At 41.7% G+C, this 20690-nt stretch overlaps 3 protein-coding genes across 11 annotated transcripts; 1 reads left to right on the forward strand and 2 right to left on the reverse strand.

Moving 5' to 3' along the window:
• Window positions 1-67: 67 nt before the first annotated feature.
• Window positions 68-2190, reverse strand: LOC124196436 (tyrosyl-DNA phosphodiesterase 2-like). Its single transcript, XM_046591516.1, has 10 exons — window positions 2108-2190; window positions 1882-2006; window positions 1580-1691; window positions 1461-1505; window positions 1296-1387; window positions 1031-1226; window positions 877-953; window positions 714-819; window positions 474-644; window positions 68-412 (listed from the first exon to the last, which is right to left on the reverse strand). The coding sequence occupies exons 3-10, from the start codon at window positions 1682-1684 to the stop codon at window positions 128-130; spliced, it is 1077 nt and encodes a 358-aa protein (XP_046447472.1). The 5' UTR covers window positions 1685-1691; window positions 1882-2006; window positions 2108-2190; the 3' UTR covers window positions 68-127.
• Window positions 2191-3301: 1111 nt separating this feature from the next.
• Window positions 3302-8153, forward strand: LOC124196416 (ras and EF-hand domain-containing protein homolog). Of its 3 annotated transcripts, none has more exons than XM_046591510.1 (7): window positions 3302-3576; window positions 3955-4614; window positions 4759-5304; window positions 6522-6738; window positions 6811-6992; window positions 7071-7214; window positions 7289-8153. In XM_046591510.1, exons 2-7 carry the CDS (start codon window positions 3955-3957, stop codon window positions 7400-7402), a joined length of 1863 nt encoding a protein of 620 aa, XP_046447466.1. In that variant the 5' UTR covers window positions 3302-3576; the 3' UTR covers window positions 7403-8153. The 3 variants fall into 3 exon arrangements, with proteins under 3 accessions (XP_046447466.1, XP_046447459.1, XP_046447467.1); XM_046591511.1 differs by having other exon boundaries at window positions 3308-3576; window positions 3927-4614; XM_046591503.1 differs by having other exon boundaries at window positions 3955-5304.
• Window positions 8154-8254: 101 nt separating this feature from the next.
• LOC124196382 (myosin-IIIa-like) lies at window positions 8255-20251 on the reverse strand. Of its 7 annotated transcripts, none has more exons than XM_046591442.1 (29): window positions 20008-20250; window positions 16615-16799; window positions 15858-16036; window positions 15666-15770; window positions 15525-15599; window positions 15407-15460; window positions 15235-15338; window positions 15071-15152; window positions 14833-14997; window positions 14607-14771; window positions 14408-14524; window positions 14179-14314; window positions 14053-14105; window positions 13778-13980; window positions 13542-13683; window positions 13265-13457; window positions 12982-13192; window positions 11811-11967; window positions 11689-11751; window positions 11534-11621; window positions 11145-11458; window positions 10466-11069; window positions 10298-10402; window positions 10009-10223; window positions 9722-9880; window positions 9554-9615; window positions 9389-9463; window positions 9048-9230; window positions 8255-8979 (listed from the first exon to the last, which is right to left on the reverse strand). In XM_046591442.1, the coding sequence occupies exons 2-29, from the start codon at window positions 16745-16747 to the stop codon at window positions 8589-8591; spliced, it is 4533 nt and encodes a 1510-aa protein (XP_046447398.1). In that variant the 5' UTR covers window positions 16748-16799; window positions 20008-20250; the 3' UTR covers window positions 8255-8588. The 7 variants fall into 7 exon arrangements, with proteins under 7 accessions (XP_046447398.1, XP_046447408.1, XP_046447414.1 ...); XM_046591452.1 differs by lacking the exon at window positions 20008-20250 and adding an exon at window positions 17731-17867; XM_046591458.1 differs by lacking the exon at window positions 9389-9463.
• Between the last annotated feature and the right edge of the window lie 439 nt (window positions 20252-20690).

Here is a 20690-nt window from a genome sequence, read left to right on the forward strand (position 1 = left end):
TCCTTGAATGAATCGAGGATAAGTTTATTACGATGACAAAGGCAAGGGAAAAAGATTTAGACGATAATTCATCGGAGTTACCCTGCATTTATTATTTTCAAAATTTCAACGAAAATTCGCTGGTTTCTTATTTAGCATCGAAATCGGCCAGCAATCCCCAATGATCGCTTGGAAAACACTGATAGCCTGAGATTTTCTGTAAACCGATAAGACCAAAGAATTTGGGCACAGCGGACGTCGACGTAGCTGGGCGCAAATAGATTCGATCAAAGCGACATCGAGGTTTGAATTTGCCGGGGAAATCCTTATTGGTATTCCTCGTAATATCCCACGTCCACTGACATTCCTTTCGCGAACCACACGCTTCCCACAGGTCGTATGTGAGATCAGGCAATCCTCCAACAGTAGCCAACTAATAATAAGAGATATTTTTTGAAACATCCGCTTATTATTTCAGAATATCATATTGAGACCTCTTTGTCGCGCATGTTCAGATCGCCTCCCATGATTACGTTCACAGACTTGTCGGTTCTACTCAGTTCGTGAAAACTGATGTTCAGTTGATTCATTCGCTCATCAGCGTGCTCCCCTGTACTCTCCATGTGAGTATTAAGAAGTTTTAGCTTCAGAGGGCCCATATGCGCCTTTAAACGATAACAAGGCATAAGAAATTTTTGTTTTTGTTGTTTAATTCTGCATTAATTCAAACTCACCTCTACTTTAAGAAGATTACGACCCATGGTCGTTGCAGGGAAATCAATGATTTCGTGGGAATCATAGTGTATCGTGAACATATTCAACATCGTAACAGTGAAGTATCTATAACAAAATAAATTACAGAAAGCCTCTTTTAAAGTGTGCATTATAGATAGTTACCCATCTACATTCCCTGGAATGAATTTAAACTGTGGAAGATTATTTTCCAAATAATCCAATGTTTTCGGTATAACTTCCTATAATTTAATTTGAAATCCGTCGTCACTTAATTATTTGCTTAAAACGTTTAAGCTTAACAAGTACGACTATTCACCTGAAGAAACACAACGTCAGGATTGTGAGTCTGTATAATCTTTACCACAGACTTTGTTCTCATTTTCAAATTACGGTCATCAAGCCCGTCGATATTCCATGAAATCATACGGAATTCGGAAGGTGGCTTTGTTGTGGCTGTATCGAGCAATTTTGCGACGTCTTCAGATTTAGCTAATTGACTAGCAACATCTTTACTGTATCCACAATGAAATAGGGAGATTAAGTATTTCTTAAATTTTTTTTATCTAATTTAGTGTGTTTACTTTATATTCAAAATAATCTGTGGTTCATCTCCATCTGTAAGAACAGAAATTCCTCCAGATTTTTTTGCTCCAAAATAAGCATCCAGTGATCTCTGCACATAAATGAATCAATAATGAATAAGGTACATTATTTTTTGGATAAATTAAATGACCAATTAAACTTACTTGTAAATCCCAGTCCCTGTCCTGTAAGTAGAACTGTGCACATGCCTAATTTAAGAAAAGCATAACTTTGAATAAATGAAATTCAAATTTATAAAAAAATATGTTGGCCCATGTCTTACTGTATCTGTGCCTGTAACTTCTGCAAACTTGGTTACTAAATCAGTAGCCTCTTTTGCACTAGGGACATAACCATCTTCAGATTGACTAGAACCTGCTTCATTCATAGTGGTTCTAAGAAGAATAAAAAAATCACATTCATTGTCACATCAAATGTTCCATCGATTGAAATAGTAATTTTCAAATATACTGCATTACTGCTCATTTTCACTTGGAAAACATGGAAAGAATTCATTAAGGCTAATCAAGTTTTAATGCAATTGGTTTATAAAAGTAAAAATTTATTTTTCTGCGGAGTTATCACCTGTAGAAAAACCTTGTCTGATGACTATAAAATGAAGGAATAGCTGTAGTAGATAAGCCCCGTCCACGCTGTATATTAAATGATTGGAATGCTCTGAATGCTGGTAAAAAGCCTATCTTGGAAGCCTGATATTTAAAATAAGATAAAAAAGTTTACATTAATTCTGTCATCAACAAAGAATCAAGCAAAACTTGACGTGGTCTTAAGTAATAGCAGAAGGAAGAACCTTAAATTCAATCAAGTGAAGGAGTGAAACGGAATGTAAACGTTCCAGAAAATATATCGTAGTATCGTACCAATTTTCACGAATCTAACACGTACGTACCTGTTAGCGAAACGTGTTCGCGATTTCTTTACCTATGATTGATTAAACTGTTAATGTTATAGATCTTATTCTTAAACCTTCAAATACAAGTGGTTTTGACAGCAGCAGCAACCTCGACATTAGTCCATTGCGTATTTTTGAAAAATTACGTCGACTACAGCGACATCTTGCGTGTGTTATAAAACATTGACATTGAGAACGTGAAAAAATTCAAAAAATGTCACGAGTACAATTTGTTGAGTTTCTGTCGATAGGTCACGAGTCATAGAGGTTGTCGTCCCAGTACACTGTGTATATATGTGATCAATAACTGACATTTCCCAACGAAACAATCCTTTCGTTGCGTAATGTTGGAGTTGGACGATGAATAACAATCCCAATTTTTGTTGCATATTCACGACGAAGCCATGAAATTGTTTCGGCGCATGTTTGGCGTGTCTGAAGTCTGTCGATCAGATCCATAGCTATTTAGAGCAGAGAGATTAAAAGTGTAAATTTCACAGGCAATATGACTTGTGTGGCAGTGAAGCGACAAGACATAACTAGATTAGACTTTGTCGGCAAAGAACACAAAGGGAGACTATTAAATATTGAAAGTCGACTGAGCAGTAATTTAAATTTTTATAATACTTGGACGAATATTTTTTTTTTCAGCCAACAAAAAAGTTTTTCTAAGTTAGGGTTTCTGCTCTAATTTTTATGCGTCTTCATGCATCCTGTTTGGGATCGAATGAAAACCTTAAGAAAAACGCTATGATATAAGAGTGTTGAGCCGATCAAGTAAAAATTGTGAATACAAAGAAGTAGAGGGATGGTCTCCATCTAAAAAACAAACTGGGCGGGTAAATAACACGAAGTAACTTATAGGTAATCTTCCCGTATGCGTCACCGAAAACCCGGAGCCCCGGTATAATATGTGACACAAAAGAAAAACAGCTGTATAAGCCTCTTTGACATGGTATATACTGTATACTAGATGGTAGGAGACCCTATGCGCACGTAATAATCGCGTCAGAAGAGATCGGGTTCTTAATCATCCCGGGTTCGCCATCGACGGTTGCGCGAACGACAATTTTCTGTATCGGTAACAATTCTCGATCGCTGCTCGAGTCAGTCGGTACAAAAATCACCTCGGGCAGAACCCATCCCTAACTCAAGTCATTACTGACGTTCATTTGTTTCTGAAAAAAAAGCAACGCCCCCACGTCTGGTGGAAACTGAATCAGTCTGCGACACACAAGTGAAGTCACGAACACGTTACGTGATTTAGATTGGCAGTTCTTCCCATATCGTTTTATCTTCTGACTGTCGAATCTTCTGGCTGCACGAGACTTCGGCGTTGAAATCTCCCATGTCCTTGCACGATTGCTGTGAGTACACCAATTCTCTTTTACGTAACATTATTTGCTTTAAAGTGGCGTCTCGATCGCATGCTGTCAAAACTTTTGAGAGCGACGTCAACCACGATGGCGGCTGCCATTGTTGATGTGTTTTTAGTTTTTCTCGTCCTCAATTGTTCAGGATATTTCAGTTTTCCATTTTCCATGGTAAATCGAGTAATTTTGTTATAAAATTTTCTTATCTGAAAGAATTTCATTTCCCTGTGGATAGTCTTTCTCTGGTAAACGTGGTTAGTTATGGGGAATTTCCATTTCTTTGGGAAAACGTTGTCGTCGTCGTCATAGTTGTCCTTGATAATTGTTGACCATCGCCATGTCAGATTGTATTGAAGGTTCCCATTTCGCCAGATGGAGACTAAACCCGTTGAGACTGGGAACAAGAGTGAAGGTGATGAACAACAGTTGTCGCCAACCAAACCAGCTCTACAACAGCAGCAGCAAGAGAACGTCAGACGCAGTCCTCTCGGCTTTCTGAAGAAGCGCGTCAAATCCGGTAGTAGCAAAAAGCGGCGCGACAGCGGAAATTCTGAGGGCGATATCGAACCCGTTGTTACGATCGAAGAGGAGTTATCTGACAACAAAGTCCTCGCCTCACCATCAAATTCCGCCAGTCGTCGTCTTTCCCTTGATTCGGCGCCATCGTCGTCGCAACCAGTCCATCCCCCCTTGAACAGCAGCAGCAAAGAGAAGCCTCGTCAGTATCGAGGCATCGCCAAAGTTTTTCACGACTTGAAGTACCGCTCCCGAATCCGCAAGAGCCATTCTGCTCCACCCTCTGGCATGGATAGTAACCAAGTTTCGAGCCCAGTGTCGGTGGTGGCCGACGATGACTCCTTCTCGTCGTACGCCACGGCCATGGGAGCCCACAGTTCCGGCTACTCGACACCGTTGATGTCGTCGAACGTGGGTAGTCCGGAATCGTCGATGACTGAAAGTTTTGTGGAAGAAGACGAGGAACAGGCGGATGTGACTACGACCACAATGGAAGAGTCTCTCAGTCCGGCTCAGGTAATTTTCAACCCGTTTAGTGCTTCTCCCCTTCCACCCAATATCTCTCGCGTGGTATGCGGTGTTTATATTGTAGGTCCCACTCTTCGTCGCATAAATGTAGCTGATCCTTCTGCTTTGCCTAATTTATTACTGGGATCTCAGGTTGCCGCCGTTCAGTTGGCCAGTCCCCCGTCTGCACCTGCTTCGCCTCATCCCGCTAAAATGGCCTCTGAAACCTTAGCGGAGCCGAGTCCCAAAGCTTCTAGTCTTGAAACAGAACCCGTAGACGTTGATGAAACCCTAGCAAATTCGAGTAGTACCAACAACAACAACAAGCCCGAGTGTCATCAACAAGAAGAAGCCACTCCTGTTTCTACGGTCGTCTCTTCCGCCAGCGCCGATACTTCCTCTTCTCCTTCCCTTGCCGTTTCCCGCCCAGCAGAGGCCACCACTTTGACTACTTCTTCCAGTGGTTCGGCTGCTGGTCAAAGGTCGAGGATACCACTATTGTCGCAACATCGTTCCTCGGTCCCTTGCACTTCGACAAGTCAAGAGACAACCGAGGCATTGAAAGTTCAACAGCCGGAGCGATCCTCTTCCACCAGCGAATTTCGCTTCTGTTTCAGCGAGTACAACGGTACCAAGTCACCCACCAAAGGATTGATCCGCTCGCCCGATTCCAGCAAGATGGACACAGCCAACAATACGGTATTATACGCTTCAATCATGTTTTCTTGTTATTTTTCAGCCCCTTCGATAATAGAATCCTTTTCTCGCTCGTAACATTTTAACACTAGACAAGACCATTACATATAGCCTAGGCAATGTGTGTAGTTCTGGCTTTTTTATAAAGAATTTGTTTTTCGTCTTCTTAATGCTTCCCTTTAGACCGATAAGACCAAAGTGGAGGGGTGGCCAATGGGCTCTAGGGGGAGATATCTACAGTCTTTCTCTGGAATCTGTGAACTTTTTTCTCTAGAACGAGTGGTGTTGTGGTAATAACACAAGAACGCCTCTAGCTACTTTCTATTTGTTGCTTCGACTTCTACGTCGTTCTACGAAATTCTTTCTGCCCTTTCAATAGAATCGGAAAATGGGGGAAAAAAACATATCCATTTGCTGGAAGGATTTGAAGCGGGCTGTACATGTCTGTTGTCCCGCTCTTGCTAATCCTGTTATCTTCTCACCCAACTGTATGGTGGTGATACCTTTTCAAAACTCTTCAGTTGTTAGTCTAGAATAGGTTGCGGGACTAATCGCATGTGTCACACACCTTGTCTAGTTCAAACTTCAATTCAGACGACGGGAATGTGTCAACGTCGTCCATTGAACGCACGGTGAACAGGGAAACTAGCGACGTTGTTTATTCGTGAACAATTATTACAGTGTTGTTACGATTGTGGTGGGAAATCAGCCAACATTCAGTGAAGTTGTGTTTTGTGAACGTGGGAGAATCAGTAAATTACGGACCGCTTGTGAGTTTATTTTACGGAATATTGTAAGAAGCAATATGTCGGGCAACAGGGCAGTTGTTTCTCCAGTTCGTCGGCCGTCTAGCAAAGTAAAGTTCGCTATATGCACTTGCAGCTGATTGCTCATATCTTTCGTGATCTTTTTACAGTTTTAACAAAGGAGGATGTTGTTCCGCGTGATACAGGGTCGCGCTTGGCTTATTAACTTATCTTATCGTTTTCTTTTTTGTTGTCTTGCTTTGCCCTTTTGAACGTGACATAAAACTCAAAACAGATTTCAACGTTTAACGAACGTCGTTATTCTAAGGCAACTTTCTCTTTGTCCGCTCGATATATCTGTATTTTTAATTTTCTTGCACAAGTCGATATTTCCGTCATGGCATTTAAACAATGATTTTCCTGTTCTAGATTTTAACTGCTTTTCTCTTGTTGTTGTGTGTATTTTTAACTCAGGCCGGCACTGACGCCAACGGCTATCCAAAGAATGAACATTTGTACAAAGTGCTGGTCATTGGAGAACTGGGCACCGGCAAAACGTCCATTATCAAGCGCTACGTCCATCAGTTCTTTTCGCAGCACTATCGAGCCACCATCGGAGTCGATTTTGCCCTTAAAGTCGTTCACTGGGACCAGAGCACCGTCATCCGCCTTCAATTATGGGATATTGCCGGTACATTTTCACAGACTCATTTTAGCTTTCTAATAGTTAAACTTTACTTGCTTGCACATTGCACACAAATAGGTCAGGAAAGGTTCGGCAACATGACTCGAGTCTATTACAAGGAGGCTGTGGGAGCATTCATCGTATTTGACGTCACAAGAAGTAGCACATTCGAATCGGTAGCCAAATGGAAACAAGACCTTGACACAAAAGTTCAGCTTCCGGACGGAAGTCCCATTCCTTGCGTACTACTCGCTAATAAGGTATACTAATAATTTTAATGAATTTTTAAATCATTGATTATGGAATCATTTAATTTTCTCGGTTTTTAATGACTGTAGTGTGATCAACCGAAAGAAGGTATTGCCGCAAGTCCAGCCAAAATGGATGAATATTGCAGGGAAAAGGGCTTTGCCGGCTGGTTTGAAACGTCAGCCAAGGACAATATCAATATTGATGATGCGGCGAAATTCCTCGTCGGAACGGTATGGAATGACAGAATCATTTTTTCTTTTTTAAAGAAATTCCATATTTTGATTTGTTGCTTCGTAATTAACAGATTCTTCAGAATGATCAATGGAGTACCAGCATAAAAGAGGAGGACGCCGACAAACTGGATCTTAATGGGAAGGGAGGAACTGCCGGCGGTGACAAGAAGAGCAATTGTTGTTGATTTCTCACGCTCTGCTCACAAGCGTATCTCGTTGCGTGCCCTCCCAAAATTTACGCCATATCGTGTCAAAATGAACGGTCTACCGTTTAAAAATTTCCTATCATTTCTTTCTTTTTTGCATCTTGTGGGGTCTTTCTGGCTCCATCCGGTTTTTATAAGTGTGTTGGGACATTACGTCGCTTCGTTTGAGGCATAATTAATGTCGGGGGAAATTTAGGCCATTGTAAAGGGGGCACTGTGGTCTACGACTGTCTTTAAAAAAATTCTATCATTTTAATGCACTTTCTATCATTTTGCTAACGTTGAGCAAGAGAGCATCGACTATTCTACTAGTCTCGAGCCGATGTATTTGTCTTGAATTATTTCTTATATCATATAGTATGTACGAGTGTGTTTCAATTTTCTTTGCCTCGATCATCTACCATTGGATCTGAAATATTTTTGGTTGCTGATTGAGTAAAGTTTAAAGTTCCAGTCGACACAACATCTCATCATTGGGCACCCATATCCTCCAAATAAAAGAAGAAAAAAACAACTAAAATTAAACGATTATCGATACATTATATGTAAGTTTTTACGCATTTTCTGTCATATCTATTAATTCAATTGTGATGTCCGCCACGGTATTTCCTTGATACAAATTTATGATATACGCTTGCCATCACCCCCTCACACATGTGTGTTGAGTATGAGACAATATGTTCGTGTCATAATATCATTCGAAAAATAAATACATCACACTAGGCAATAACTATTAATATTGAATTAATCAGGGAATGTTTGTCAGACTTTAAAACATTTAACTTTGTGGTATGGTCTTAATTAAATGCAGAAAGAAATGACGAAATGACATTCAGATTTTGATCGAAACGGAGATTTCCCCATTCGATTGTATTTCAAGTGATTGAATGAATATCTGTCGTGGGATCTCAGGGTTCAGGTAACAAATGTAAAATCTATTTCATGGTTCAATCGAACACATCGCGTACTATACAAAACAATCGCACTTGGTGAGAGAGGAAGGAAAATTTTTATGACTAGATACGTGTCAATCGAGGTGAAAAACTAAAAAATAAAGCAGGAAAAATGGGGTCAAATATCAACTTGATTATCATTTCGATAACCGATAACACAACTGTGATGCAAATCTATGGAAATTTCTGGTAGGAAAAAAAAAAGGATTCGCTCATTCATCAACCGACTGAGAGGATCGCTCTTTCATCTTTTTCAAAGTATCTGTTGGAGCGAATTCCGTCTTACGCAAGTGCTGCCGGAAGTTGAACGGACCGTCGCCAGCGTTGACGTCCGACTTGGGTGACATTAACGAATCCGTCACGGAAGTCTGGCGTGTCACGCTGCTTCGTCTTAACGGATTGTAATCCTGATTACTACCGACGCTCGTTTCACGTTGAAATATAACATGTCGGACAGGTGCACTTCCGGGACTGACAAGGTTTTCTTTACTGCTGCCATTGTTAGGCCGTCCCTTGGCCTGGCTGACCATCATTGGACCTTTTAGTATAGAGGGACGATCGCCACCACCAGACTCCGGGAATAATTTGCCAATGGGTTTGTTCCTGAAGCCAATATTACATTACATTAATTAAATAACATTCGTCAAAAATAATTAGAACTGAATGGATACGCAGGTGATGATGCCAGCGGCTGCTGTGATTCGACGAGACTACCGGATGATGCTTTCTTGAAGAGTTGCTTCCATTGTCCAATCATTTGGTTCTCGCGATCAATGTTGATTTGATTTTGTGATACCAGGCCGCCCTCTCCCAGTTGGTTACGAATTTCTTGATTGACGTCGATCTTTTTATCTCTGCGGTGATTAATAAATCATTTGTAAAATCCCGCTAGGAAGTATGCTAATCATCTAGATTATAGCACCAACAACTACTCATTATTCTACTAGCTGGCCTCAATATATTCACTCTTTCTATGCTACCACCATCTTGCCTGTTGGCAAATAATGGGTACCTGTCATTTTTGCCTCGGATTGCCCGCGTGAGCGGAGAATCCCAAGACGCGCTATCGTCAGATTCCTCTCCGTCGCTGCGTCCACATCATTTCATTGCACATTAGTTGCTTATTATATGGTATTTCACTCGAAACAAAATGAAATGAATTTGGTTGAGAGCTTACCTGGGTTGATTATTGCCCGCAGGATAAACGATAATTTTGGCCTCTTGGTTGCTTGACTTGTACTAGAAAGAAACGTGAAAAAATGAACAGATAAGTATGACGGACAATGTTGAAAAAGTGGTAACGGAGCGGTAGCTTGAAGCACGAAAAAAAAGAGAAAAAGCGTACAGGGGTTTGAAGCAACAGTTGTTGAGCCAACATGGCCGGCATAATTTTGAAGCCATTGGGACGGACGTAGTTGGCTGGTGGAGGAACCAGTTGACTGGACGAAATGCTGCCCTTACAACGACGCAATATCTGATGATTCTCCTGGCTTAATTTGGTAATCTGACATGCACATAATTAACAATAGATATTGACGCAGGCCGCCACCAAAGGGGAATGGGGTCATCAGAATGACGAGTTTGAAATCTGAAATGGTCAGCACCACCAAGCATTGTTTTGTTTGTCTGTACCTGAGCTGCGAACGCCACCATCTCTTGTCGACGACGACGGATGGAATTTTTAGTCTTCTCGTCGAGCGTAGCGGCCGACGGACTCGACAGTACCTCTTGGGTGGGATCTTGCGGATATTGCGGGCGGCCGTACTTGCGCTGAAGTGTAGAATTCTCCTGGAAACGTTCCATCAGTTCATCTCCGTACTTGCATCGCACCTTGTATCCACGATATGCTATTTTTTTTTTTTGTAAATTTTAAATACAATGATTTCGCTTTTTTTTTAAGATAATTAGAATTTGTTTTTACATTTTTGAATGACGAGGGCAGCGTCATCCGGATCAATCGTTTCAATTTGTTTTTTCGATTGCGAAACTTTAATGTCCTCGGCTTCAGTGAATGGAGTTTTCACACCTGCGCATGATTGATATAAATTGAGACTTCATTTTTAACCGGGCAACTTGTGTAGCCACTTACCAATTTTTTTGTTGTGCCGGGCGAGCCTGAGTTTGGCCAACCAGCGTCGAACGCATGCCTGAACCTGGATAATGCGCCGGAGTTGCTGGTCATAGATTTTGGATAGATACTCAACGTGGTAGTACTTGAGGAAAACTTTAGTTTTTCCCACGGCCCAACCATCCAGCTTGAGACGGACCAACAACTTCTGGCACGTTTCGCGATCGGCCACTACACGCTCCTCGAAATTAAACGCCAAAAAGCAATATCTTCTCAGGAAATCAACGAAATTGAGTCGGTGAGAAAAGCCCTGTTTGCGGATGCGAACGGTTTCTAGGACTCCAGTGTAGCGGAGTTGTTGGGCTATCTTGGTCCGGTCGACGTAGCCTGCCCGGCGCGAATCGTTGGGTTTGATGCATCGGATAAAATGAGGTTCCCCAATGACAGCGGTGGATCGATTCGATCCCGAATCAAAACCCGCCGAAGAGCCGCCAATCATCTTCTGTAAAAGTTCCATCAGCGAGTGACGGAAGTAGGTGCTCACGGTCTGTTGAGCCCTCGTCTGTGAAGCAAGGTCCTTGGGCAGTATGGTGCCGGGAGTGGCGTTGCTATTGAACACGACCGTCTATAATGTCCAGCAATGAAATGGATTTGAATCTCACCCAATCAAACACCAATATGATATTCGATGACGTTTTACCTTGCCGTCAGTTTTCTTATTCCCGCGTAGTTCCGGAGTGAGAATTCTGCGTCCGGCTGAAGGTGATCCGAATGGCGATTTTGAGTAGAGATTGCCCGTCTTGGTGAGAGGGCAGTTGAATAGGAATTGGACGGTGGGATTACTGCTGCTGCGTAATAGCTGGACCACTTCGTGCGGCAAGAAATTGCGATTCTTTTCCAAGAAGGACGTGGCGTCGTAACTGACACGGCCGGCGTAGTGTTGAACCGTGAAATCCAGACCATTAGATTTATGGCGAATGTAGTAGTCTGATCTGATGTTCTTCTGGAACTTTTCTGTATAACGATATAAGGGCAAATGTAGTTTTAATTTCATTTAGGGCAACTAGGTAGGAATGATTTGGAATTTACCAATCAGAGAATTGTCAGAAGCTCCAGGGAATCGGCTTTCCTCATCAAGTAATGCAAGTAACCCTAGTGGTTTAGCCAAAAACATGTCCTGCAGTGGTTAAAAAAATGATTAGATAAGGTCTTGTCTAATAAACGTACTGATTTAAATTAAATACCAAAACTGGACGGTTATCGGTATATTCGACTACGTCGACATTGATCCCTTCGGCCATATATTCCTATTGGAAAAAAGAAAATTATAAATACCAATTATCGGTGGAATTGATTTCTAGTATACCTGTTGTTCCCAGGTGAAGACGTGCTGGTTGAAGAAATATTGGATCTGCTCGTTGGCAATGTTAATGCAAAGTTGCTCGAAGGAGTTGCGGCCTCCGGGACCCAAATGATTTTCGAAGCCGAAAATATCCAACAGGCCAACGGATAACGGCTCCCCACTGTTCAAATTAACAACGATTTGGGAATCGCTGGTGAAGTCAATCAATTTTTGCCATAAAATAAAGTGAAACAATCAAGCCCAAATCGAAAGTCAACAAAATATCGTTCGCAACCGCATCCCCTTGTTTGTTTTACGGTTAACCAACACATTCCAAAATAAACAAAATTCTTATTCAAACCAAAAACAGTAGTCGTGGAATCGTTTCACGCTTACTAGGTCATTTTTTCAGAAACAGAAAACCAAGGATCGTTATTTAAAAAACAGCTAGTTGTTAATTTGGGCAGCAGTGAGCATTTTGAGATCAGTCAAGTGGACTAATTTCAACTGGGATTTGAAGAGAGGAGAAAGAAAGCTCTACTTATCGGCTAGATCAATTCTAGACTGAATATATTGCGGTTCGGTAAAAGAATGCTGAGAATGAAAGGCTACACTTTACAATATGTTTAGGCCCATTGTTGCCAGCGTGAAAGTAAGCAACATGTGATATCTGGTTTTCGTAGTTTGGTTTTGTCCCTCTCACCGCGAACAGTTGTAGCGATTAAACTGTCGCATTACGAGTCTTCGAAAAAAATGGAAATCTTCTCTACCGTGAAGACTTCTTGTGAACACATATGCTCTTTCTCTCCTATACAAGACGAGCTTCATCGTTGAGACTGATTGTAGTTGTAGCTGCCGTCACAATTGATTGCGACCACCAAGCCGTAATAAGTAATTAGCGACTTGTGTGTGGTTTCAATTAGCGTCCCTTGCGGCTGACTGTTGGAATGCTAAATTCGGGTCCTTTCTCTTTTATATCTGCGGGTTTCCATACAGATGTTCTGCCTTGTTGGCTTCAGACTTAACAAATGAAGCGGCCAACTATTTAGTGTGTACCCCCTCGAGGACTGCTGCAGCATTCGCCAGAGGAAAGTCAGCCAGCGATTCGTATTCCTCACGGACCATTAACTTGGATTCAATAGATAGACACACCAGCCAAGTCATTGACTGAGAAATATGTAAGATGACAACATACTAGACCAGGCGCCCGAAGGATAAGTGACGGTTGATTTGTTGAACGACCCAGTCAAACAGTCGTGCGTAAAGCCCTTTAGCCATAGCCTCTCGAGTTGCGCAAGCCGCGTCCAGATCGTTGTGGCGGGTGATGGTTTCGCCGCGAGTCACGACGCTCACTGACGTCAGAGCTTCAATCACCGCCTGCGGTTCAACTCCGAGTAATTTAGCGACTGTAATACAAAAAAGCAACTCAATTTCAAATGCCCTACTCCAAACTGTAAAAAGAAATTCATTCATGATACCAATGTTCGCTTGAGGGAGATTGGCGATTTTGCAGCGATCCGTGTTGTCAGTTCCCGGACCGGCTGGAACCAAATCCAAATCACCAATGTGAATCACGGCGGCCATGACCGAATAGATTGCATCCAGTTCATCGCTAGCGAAACCCAATTGATCGAATCCTTTACGGACCGACTGGAACTTTTCCGCGTATATCTAAAATTAAAATTTGAAAATTTCACTCATATTCACCAACTTTCTTTCTAAATTAAAAACGAAAAAAAAAAAAACTCGTCTGACCTGTCGCTCCAGGGATGTGAGAGGAGGAAGAGTGACGTAACGATGTGTTCTCCTTCCACTGTCGAGGAAGTAATCTGCTAGTTTGTTATCAGCAGCCAGTCCGTCACACAAGTAGTAGAAAATATGAAAGTTCTTCTCGTTGCTATTCGGATATAAAAGAAGAAAGTCGGATGCGGGTAAAATAGAGCCATCAAAAAAGGATTTATGGACAGGTTAGAAAAGAAAGTGAGCCATACGCTGCTTGCTGGACGACTCGGGAATGCTCCAAAAGATACACCGACAACCGGGCACCCGAAACCATACCAGCCGATGTGAACGTAACGTCCAGGTATTTCCCAAAACGGGAAGAATTATCGTTGATGCCAGTTCTGGCGTTACCGAACGCTTCCATGATGGGATTCATCATCAGAATTTTTTCCTCGAGATCACGGTTAGGAGCCTATAGCGCATATTAGTCGACAGGTTAGATATTTTTAATTCAATATCATTAGCTCAATAAATTCTCGAATACCTTGCCCAAGGTGACTAGTTGTTTAAGGAGATAATTGGCCGTCACCGTTTTACCTGTTCATCGTAGAAAATCAATCGTGTAGAAAACAAGATAAGAGAAAACAGGAATAGTTTTCCTTGAACGAACCTGCTCCACTTTCGCCACTAATGACGATACACTGTGACCGCCGTTGATGCAGCATTGCGTGATAAGCAGCGTCAGCCATAGCAAATACGTGAGGAGGATTGTCCGATCGTGCTCGATTCCTGTACATGAAAACCTCCTGTACAATAAGCCAAATAAATAAATAAATAAATAAATAACTGATTATTAACTACTTTCAACTACAATTTTATGAAGGACATAATAACCGTACCCTGTCGCTATAAATGCTTAATTCCGTAAATGGGTTAACGGCAACTAGAATATCACCAATGTAAGTGTAAATGACACTGTTGTTATAGCGCTGTTCCAACTGGTCCACTATGCTATCCTGCAATTTTTCAAAGAAAGGAGTTTGTTAATTAATTCTTCATTAACAATTAGTGACAATTTAAAAACAGCGTTTTCGTTACAATTGAAAAATTTTCCAAAGACGCCAAATCGTCTAGGTAGATGCGTTGCAATTTAGCCTTGCGGTCAGCTTTCATTTTTCCTTGTTTGGTCGTCATTTCGGGAGCTCTTCTCTTATTTTTGGCCGCAATTTGTCGACTGACTTCTTTCATTAACGGGTATCGAATCTATAACATTTTTAAATGGATTAAATTTAGACTCATATTTCAAGTTACTGTCAAATCGTACCGAATCAGGCTTTGGTGGCACTTGTTGAATGAACGGATGATCGAGCAGAGCGCGGGCGAATGGCCGCTGTTCAAAATCTTTCACCAAACAAAGGGCGACAAAGTCGTTGAAAGCAGCGCTCCAATCTCCCGGTTTATTCAGGGTCGGCGGAGGGTTTCGAGGAATCTAAATAACAACCAACACACCGTTGAATGCTTGATCAAGCAGTCACGATATAACGTTCAACACAATAAGTTACCTGGAAGAGAGCTCTCATCGGATGAAGTTCAGACAACGGTGGGTCTCCATCAGCCAGTTCGATGGCAGTAATACCCACAGACCTTTGAATTGGCAATAAAAAAAATGGCATTGAAATAGACAGACATAGACATTACGGAATTACGAAGAATAACGCCCTAATACCAGATATCGCAGCGCATATCGTAAGAATATTCCAGCTGTTGTTCGCAGGCAATCACCTCTGGAGCCATCCAGTAGGGCGTTCCAACCGAAGTGTTTTTACGATCCTATAAATAGAAAATTTGGGAAAAGATGCCACAGGCAAGTCGATTATCAATGAATTTAGGATAGTTACCATGGTAGCGCTGGTATGAGACGAGACGCCGTAATCGATAAGTTTGACGCCAGCCTGCGTGAACCAATTAAAACCCATTTCAAAGAGGAAAACAAATTATGAAATGAATTAGTCATACCTCTTCTGTTAATAGAATATTATGGCCTTTAATGTCTCGATGCATGCAGTGGTTTCTATGGAGATAGACTAAACCCTACAACGCCCAGCGCAAATGAGATATAGTACGGCGTTTGGAATCGGGAAATGTATTCAATATTACTTCGATGGTTTCACGAAGAATGTAGGCGATTTGCTCTTCAGTCAGCCGGCGATTGTAGCGCTTCAGCCCGTGAACCAGGTCGGTGACGGAACCGCCGCTGCACAGCTATTTTATTTTTCAAACCAACCGATTCGAATCCGTTTCAATTTAGTTGTTTTTTTCACGAAGGAAAAAAAGGGACAGTGGGCTTACCTCCATGACGAACCAGAGCTGATCTTCCTCCCTCTTTGTAGCATGCTTTTTCAGGTAGAGACCGTGAAATGCTGGAATGTTGGGATGGAGGCACAAGTCTCGCAGTACCAGAAATTCTTCCTCAATTTCTTCGATATTATCCGCAATTTGCTCCATCACCTTGACGGCCACCGTTTGACCTGACCACACGATGGAAATCAAGTAAGAGCGTATTTTAAAAAAAAGGTAAAAACGAACGAGACCGCATGATCCAACATTCTTTATTGTGAACTACCGTCGTTCGTGACGGGCCAGTGATTCTGTATTAAAAATAGAATCATCCTCGTTTCCTGTAAAAAAAATATGTACACTCGGCTGGACCATATAATTGGCGATAAAATCGTTCATTTCTGGACCACCCCGGAACGAATTTCCGTCATAACGGCGAGAAAATTCTTTATCTTCAGCCGTCTGGTTTTGGGCCGTGAAAATTCAACGGGACTCGGCTGTGTGCTCAGACGGTCGCTATAGGCGCACTGGTATCACTAAGTGTCAAACTTTTCTCCCACCTGACGAACCTATTCTTTATAAGGTATAGAGTCAAACATTTCATTGGTGAAAACGGAACTGCTGCTGCAGTACAACGGGCGGCGGCCATTCATCCTACCCCCCGTCGTTCGATCAGTCCCTCCATTGTAGCGAGAGACATGCGCATCTAATTGCTAATTCACGATCCCGTTAAGAAACGAAAGGAAAGAAGGCGAAAATAAAAACATACCCATTTCGAGATCGAAAGCTCGGAAGACTTCGCCATAGGTTCCCTCGCCGATGACTTCGTCCAAACGGATGCGGCCTCCCGGATTGGGAAGCGACTCGAAGTCGATGTGCTCACTGAGTCCCAAGTAGGACATTGTTAACGGGCCAGCGGGGGGGCTGCTCACTCGTTTCAGGCTCTTATTATTCCTGTGGATTTTATAATAGTTTAACTATACAAGGCGAATCCATGACTGATGGCCAGTCGGCGATAAATGTAGTCACTATAAAGATGGACGGCTATATAAACAGTTAGAGAGGTCCAGCTCTTATTGCCAAAATTCACACACGGTAAAAAAAAAAAAACTACTGGGCCAAACAAAAAACCACCACCGTGCACGAACGAATTTTTTGAGACATTAAACTGTTCACACTGACGTTTCTGACTGATCATTACAGGGGGGGTATGCATACTACGGGTTAGAGATGGATCACGTTTCTCTTTTCCTCTCTCTTCCTCCATTGGCATAATGGAAGCGGGGCGTATCTTTTGGATAAAAACGACGACAAGGAGGTGGAGGGAGAAATCATTTGAACATCAACCGTGACCGACATATGTAATAATAATAATAATGTGACCACCATTATACGTGCTGTTTGTTGTATTTTCTCTCAGACTGTGTGCACTGAGCGTGGCCTGTCGTGCAGGACTTGAGGGTCCCCACGATCGCGGCCCGACTAACCCACAAGTTCAATGACCACATCGCAAAATCTCTCGCCAGTTTTAGGGAAATAGAAACCCAACTCTGTTGATGGCATCCTTTTTTTTTTTTGCTCTTCTAATTCTTCCCTTTTATCTCATAGCCCGTGGTTTCAATTTACTTGTGCAATCAGCTGTGAATAAAAGCCAAAAATTCAGATTTTGTTTTTATTGTTGTCGGGAAAGTGGTACGCCCTTTTTTTTTCATTTTATTCCCAAAAACTTGCGGATGAGATGCTAGTGTACTACATTTTTCTCAAGAGCTAAAAAAAAAGGGTAAAACAGCCGTCAGTATACTTGCAAGTAGTTAGGAAAAAAAATAATAATAATATCGGGAAAAGCAGCAGGAAAAATCAAGTTTTCACGTATACACACACTTACCCAGCGACGAGGTTCTGGCTTAGAGCCCTGTTGGCTATCTACTGAAATCCTGTCGAACATTTTCAACAGTTCCAAGTGAAAAAGATGACAAAGGAGAGAAAGAAGGGGAGGACGTAATAGGACGGAAGCCAAACAATAATACACACAAACGCAGTGAACCGTCATATTTATTCACAGTACGAGGTGGAAATATGTCAACCCTCTCGGATCCCCCCCTCACTCTTCGAACGTTAATACGTTAGACAGTCAGCCCTCTTCCTCCACCTTATTCTTTTTTTTACCCCAGAGTCAGAAGAGGCTATAACTCAATTATAAAGAGCCGACATACAGGTAATGAACAGCAGACCTACATGAGCTCAGAGAGAGATAGAAGAGATCTTATATATTTTTCTTTCTTTCTATAATATATTGTTGCTGGTTGAAACGTGGGACGCGCAAGACTTCCGCGTTAGCCGGGCGCGTGACTCCAGAGCCGCTACATGGTAACAAAGTCCAAAAAGTTACTTTCAACAGAGATACCATACAGCTGGACGGACAAATACACAACCCAAAAGTACGCACACATGTGCTATTTTTAGAAATGGTCAGATTACACGATATCTCAATTTGAAATCCATCAACTTATCATAACTAGTTTGAAACCTTGCAAATAATATGGTCAGACGTCAATCGGAAAAACCTGAAAGACAACGAGATTCAGTTTTCTTTTCTTTTTTTAAAGATAGTAACTAGCTGTGGCAATAGATCAAATCTGACGAAGAATTCATTAGCATATACTTTAATCCTGCTGTGTATCGCGTCTGCTTCTCGGCGTGAGAATCCGCCCATTTCGGGTCTCTTCAACTTCTTGGCCTTCTGGTGCACTTTAGACGTGAAAGACCGTGAGTGACAAGATGACTGACAGGTGCAGCCCCCTGATTTGTCGTATTCGTTTTTTTGTTTTTTTGTTTCCTTTTCGGAGAGGAAAAGGCAAATTGTTGTTGCAGCCTATTCTTCTATATTTAATTCGTTGGTCCAGGTGAAAGTCCCGCTGTTGAATTTCAAGAAATGTTCGGACAATTTTCTTTTGATAGACTCCATTATGCGACCGCGTCAGCTGGTGTTACTTGGATGCTGCGTTAGTTGAAGGGGAAATCCGTGCACAATTTCTCTAGTCATCCATCGCCAGCCTTATGCTGTTCTTCATTTTTAAATAATATGTCCCCATTTTTACACGTTTATTCATTTGTTGTTGTCGTTAAAAAACATTTTTTTTTTTTGCTGTTGTCGTCCTATATTTGATGACTATAATTAAAGCTATCGCAGAGAAAGTAGAGTGCAATCTTCTGCTCTCTTATTTTATTAATATTACCTCATTCTCGTGGACGACATTATTTTATTGTTATTGTCGCTTATCGAGTATCAAATCAATAAAAAGAAATTTGCCGGGATTTTTTTGTTTGTCTTCCTTCTATAGCGAGGAGGAAACCATCGAAGCGTTTCGTTCCAAAATTCAAAACGGGTCGTCCCTTTGCTGGCCGAGTGTACCCAACAACAACAACAACAGCTCAGACCAAAGAGTTCTCTTAACACAGATTATTTCGAAAAGAGATGCAATTGCAGCCATCGGGGGCAATACAATGACATTTTATCTTTGTCTCAGAGTCTCATTTGACTCGCTTTCTATATGATGGGAATGAGAATGTAACTGTATGATTCGCACAATTCAATTACAAACGTTATAATGTTCTTTTTTTTTTTTACTTGAGGACATAACCAAACGGAGAAAATGGATTAAATTTGAGGTAAGAGGAAGTGGACACATTTCTGCGGGAAACGTTTCGCCAAAAGTGCACGAGTTGTGCAATTAAATAAGAAAATGCTGATGAGAATTTCCTGGCTTTTGTTCTTTGATTTTTTTACAACAACGAACTAACCTCACCACATCCGTTACGCGCTAATGATTTTTTAACGTTCTTCTATGAAATCCATAGACGTTCGAGCGATCATATATCCATTATTGAATCAGCCATCTTTGACCTGTAATTTCCCCGATATGAACAATTTCGTACCCGTAAGATATAGGTTATCAGAATCTCCAGCAATCCCCCGGTCCACGTCGTCGTTATTACCCAACTTTATTCGTCTGGCCGATAGCTGGCGGAAAGATTACCTATCAATGGCCAAGTTTTTCCCTTCGATAATAAAGCCTCATGACTGTCCAAAAATGCCGACAACATTTTTCGGGACAAGCCTGCATACAGGACGAAAAACGTCCGAAAAAAAAGTGTGACGTACCTTTATTGATTTTGGATGAGAATTCCGTCAGCGTTACATAACGATGGACACCAACACTTGCACGGGTTTGCTGCGCGTTTAGAACTGCGGCGATATGGATTGATTTCCTATTGATTCGTGCGTAGGGGGAAAAAAACAAAACAAACGAAATACAAAAAAACAGCCACAGGCGGAGAAATAAGAGAGATGCAGCGAGCCTAGCGTTGGGCGACTTTCCTAGCCAACGGCCGATGAGCGACTGGTGGTTTTCAAACAGCGGACTAACTCTGGACTACCGAATTTTTTTTTTTGTTCACGATATCTCTCTCCAGGAATTATTATCTCCTTATATTCTCTGCCTCCACAGTTGAAAGATATAGGCGAGAAAACAGGCTGCTATAGCAAATATTATGTTTTAGAGACCCTTGTTTCAAATAATTTATTATTGATACGGCTATGCGCCAACGCCTGGCCTCTGCATGGATCAAATAAAAAAAAAATCCGTTGTAATGGGGGAACAATTTCGACTTATCAGTTTTATTCCCTTTGATGGTATAACCTACTTCTTCCTATCCTGATGCGGTAAACCTATTCACAACTTATTGGTTAAACCACAGCTTATTTAAAAAATAAGACCGCACTTAAAAAATGACCGATAGCCAACTTTTATACTGCTTCGTCGGGATTAAATAAAATAATTCCGG

Source organism: Daphnia pulex, chromosome 1, assembly GCF_021134715.1.
Source record: "Daphnia pulex isolate KAP4 chromosome 1, ASM2113471v1".
NCBI lineage: Eukaryota > Metazoa > Arthropoda > Branchiopoda > Diplostraca > Daphniidae > Daphnia > Daphnia pulex.

Bases quoted from the DNA above. Each gene is read 5' to 3' on its own strand.
- LOC124196436 (XM_046591516.1), bottom strand. From the start codon at position 1,684: ATGAATGAAGCAGGTTCTAGTCAATCTGAAGATGGTTATGTCCCTAGT. The intron at 1,506-1,579 runs GTAAGACATGGG...TTCTTAAATTAG, and splicing joins AAGTTACAGGCACAGATACA to GCATGTGCACAGTTCTACTT. The intron at 954-1,030 runs GTGAATAGTCGT...ATTAAATTATAG, and splicing joins CTGACGTTGTGTTTCTTCAG to GAAGTTATACCGAAAACATT.
- LOC124196416 (XM_046591503.1), top strand. From the start codon at position 3,955: ATGGAGACTAAACCCGTTGAGACTGGGAACAAGAGTGAAGGTGATGAA. The intron at 6,739-6,810 runs GTACATTTTCAC...GCACACAAATAG, and splicing joins TCAATTATGGGATATTGCCG to GTCAGGAAAGGTTCGGCAAC. The intron at 6,993-7,070 runs GTATACTAATAA...TAATGACTGTAG, and splicing joins GCGTACTACTCGCTAATAAG to TGTGATCAACCGAAAGAAGG.
- LOC124196382 (XM_046591442.1), bottom strand. From the start codon at position 16,747: ATGTCCTACTTGGGACTCAGTGAGCACATCGACTTCGAGTCGCTTCCC. The intron at 14,315-14,407 runs GTACGGTTATTA...CTTATTGTACAG, and splicing joins TAAGCATTTATAGCGACAGG to GAGGTTTTCATGTACAGGAA. The intron at 11,070-11,144 runs GTAAAACGTCAT...TGGACATTATAG, and splicing joins ATAAGAAAACTGACGGCAAG to ACGGTCGTGTTCAATAGCAA.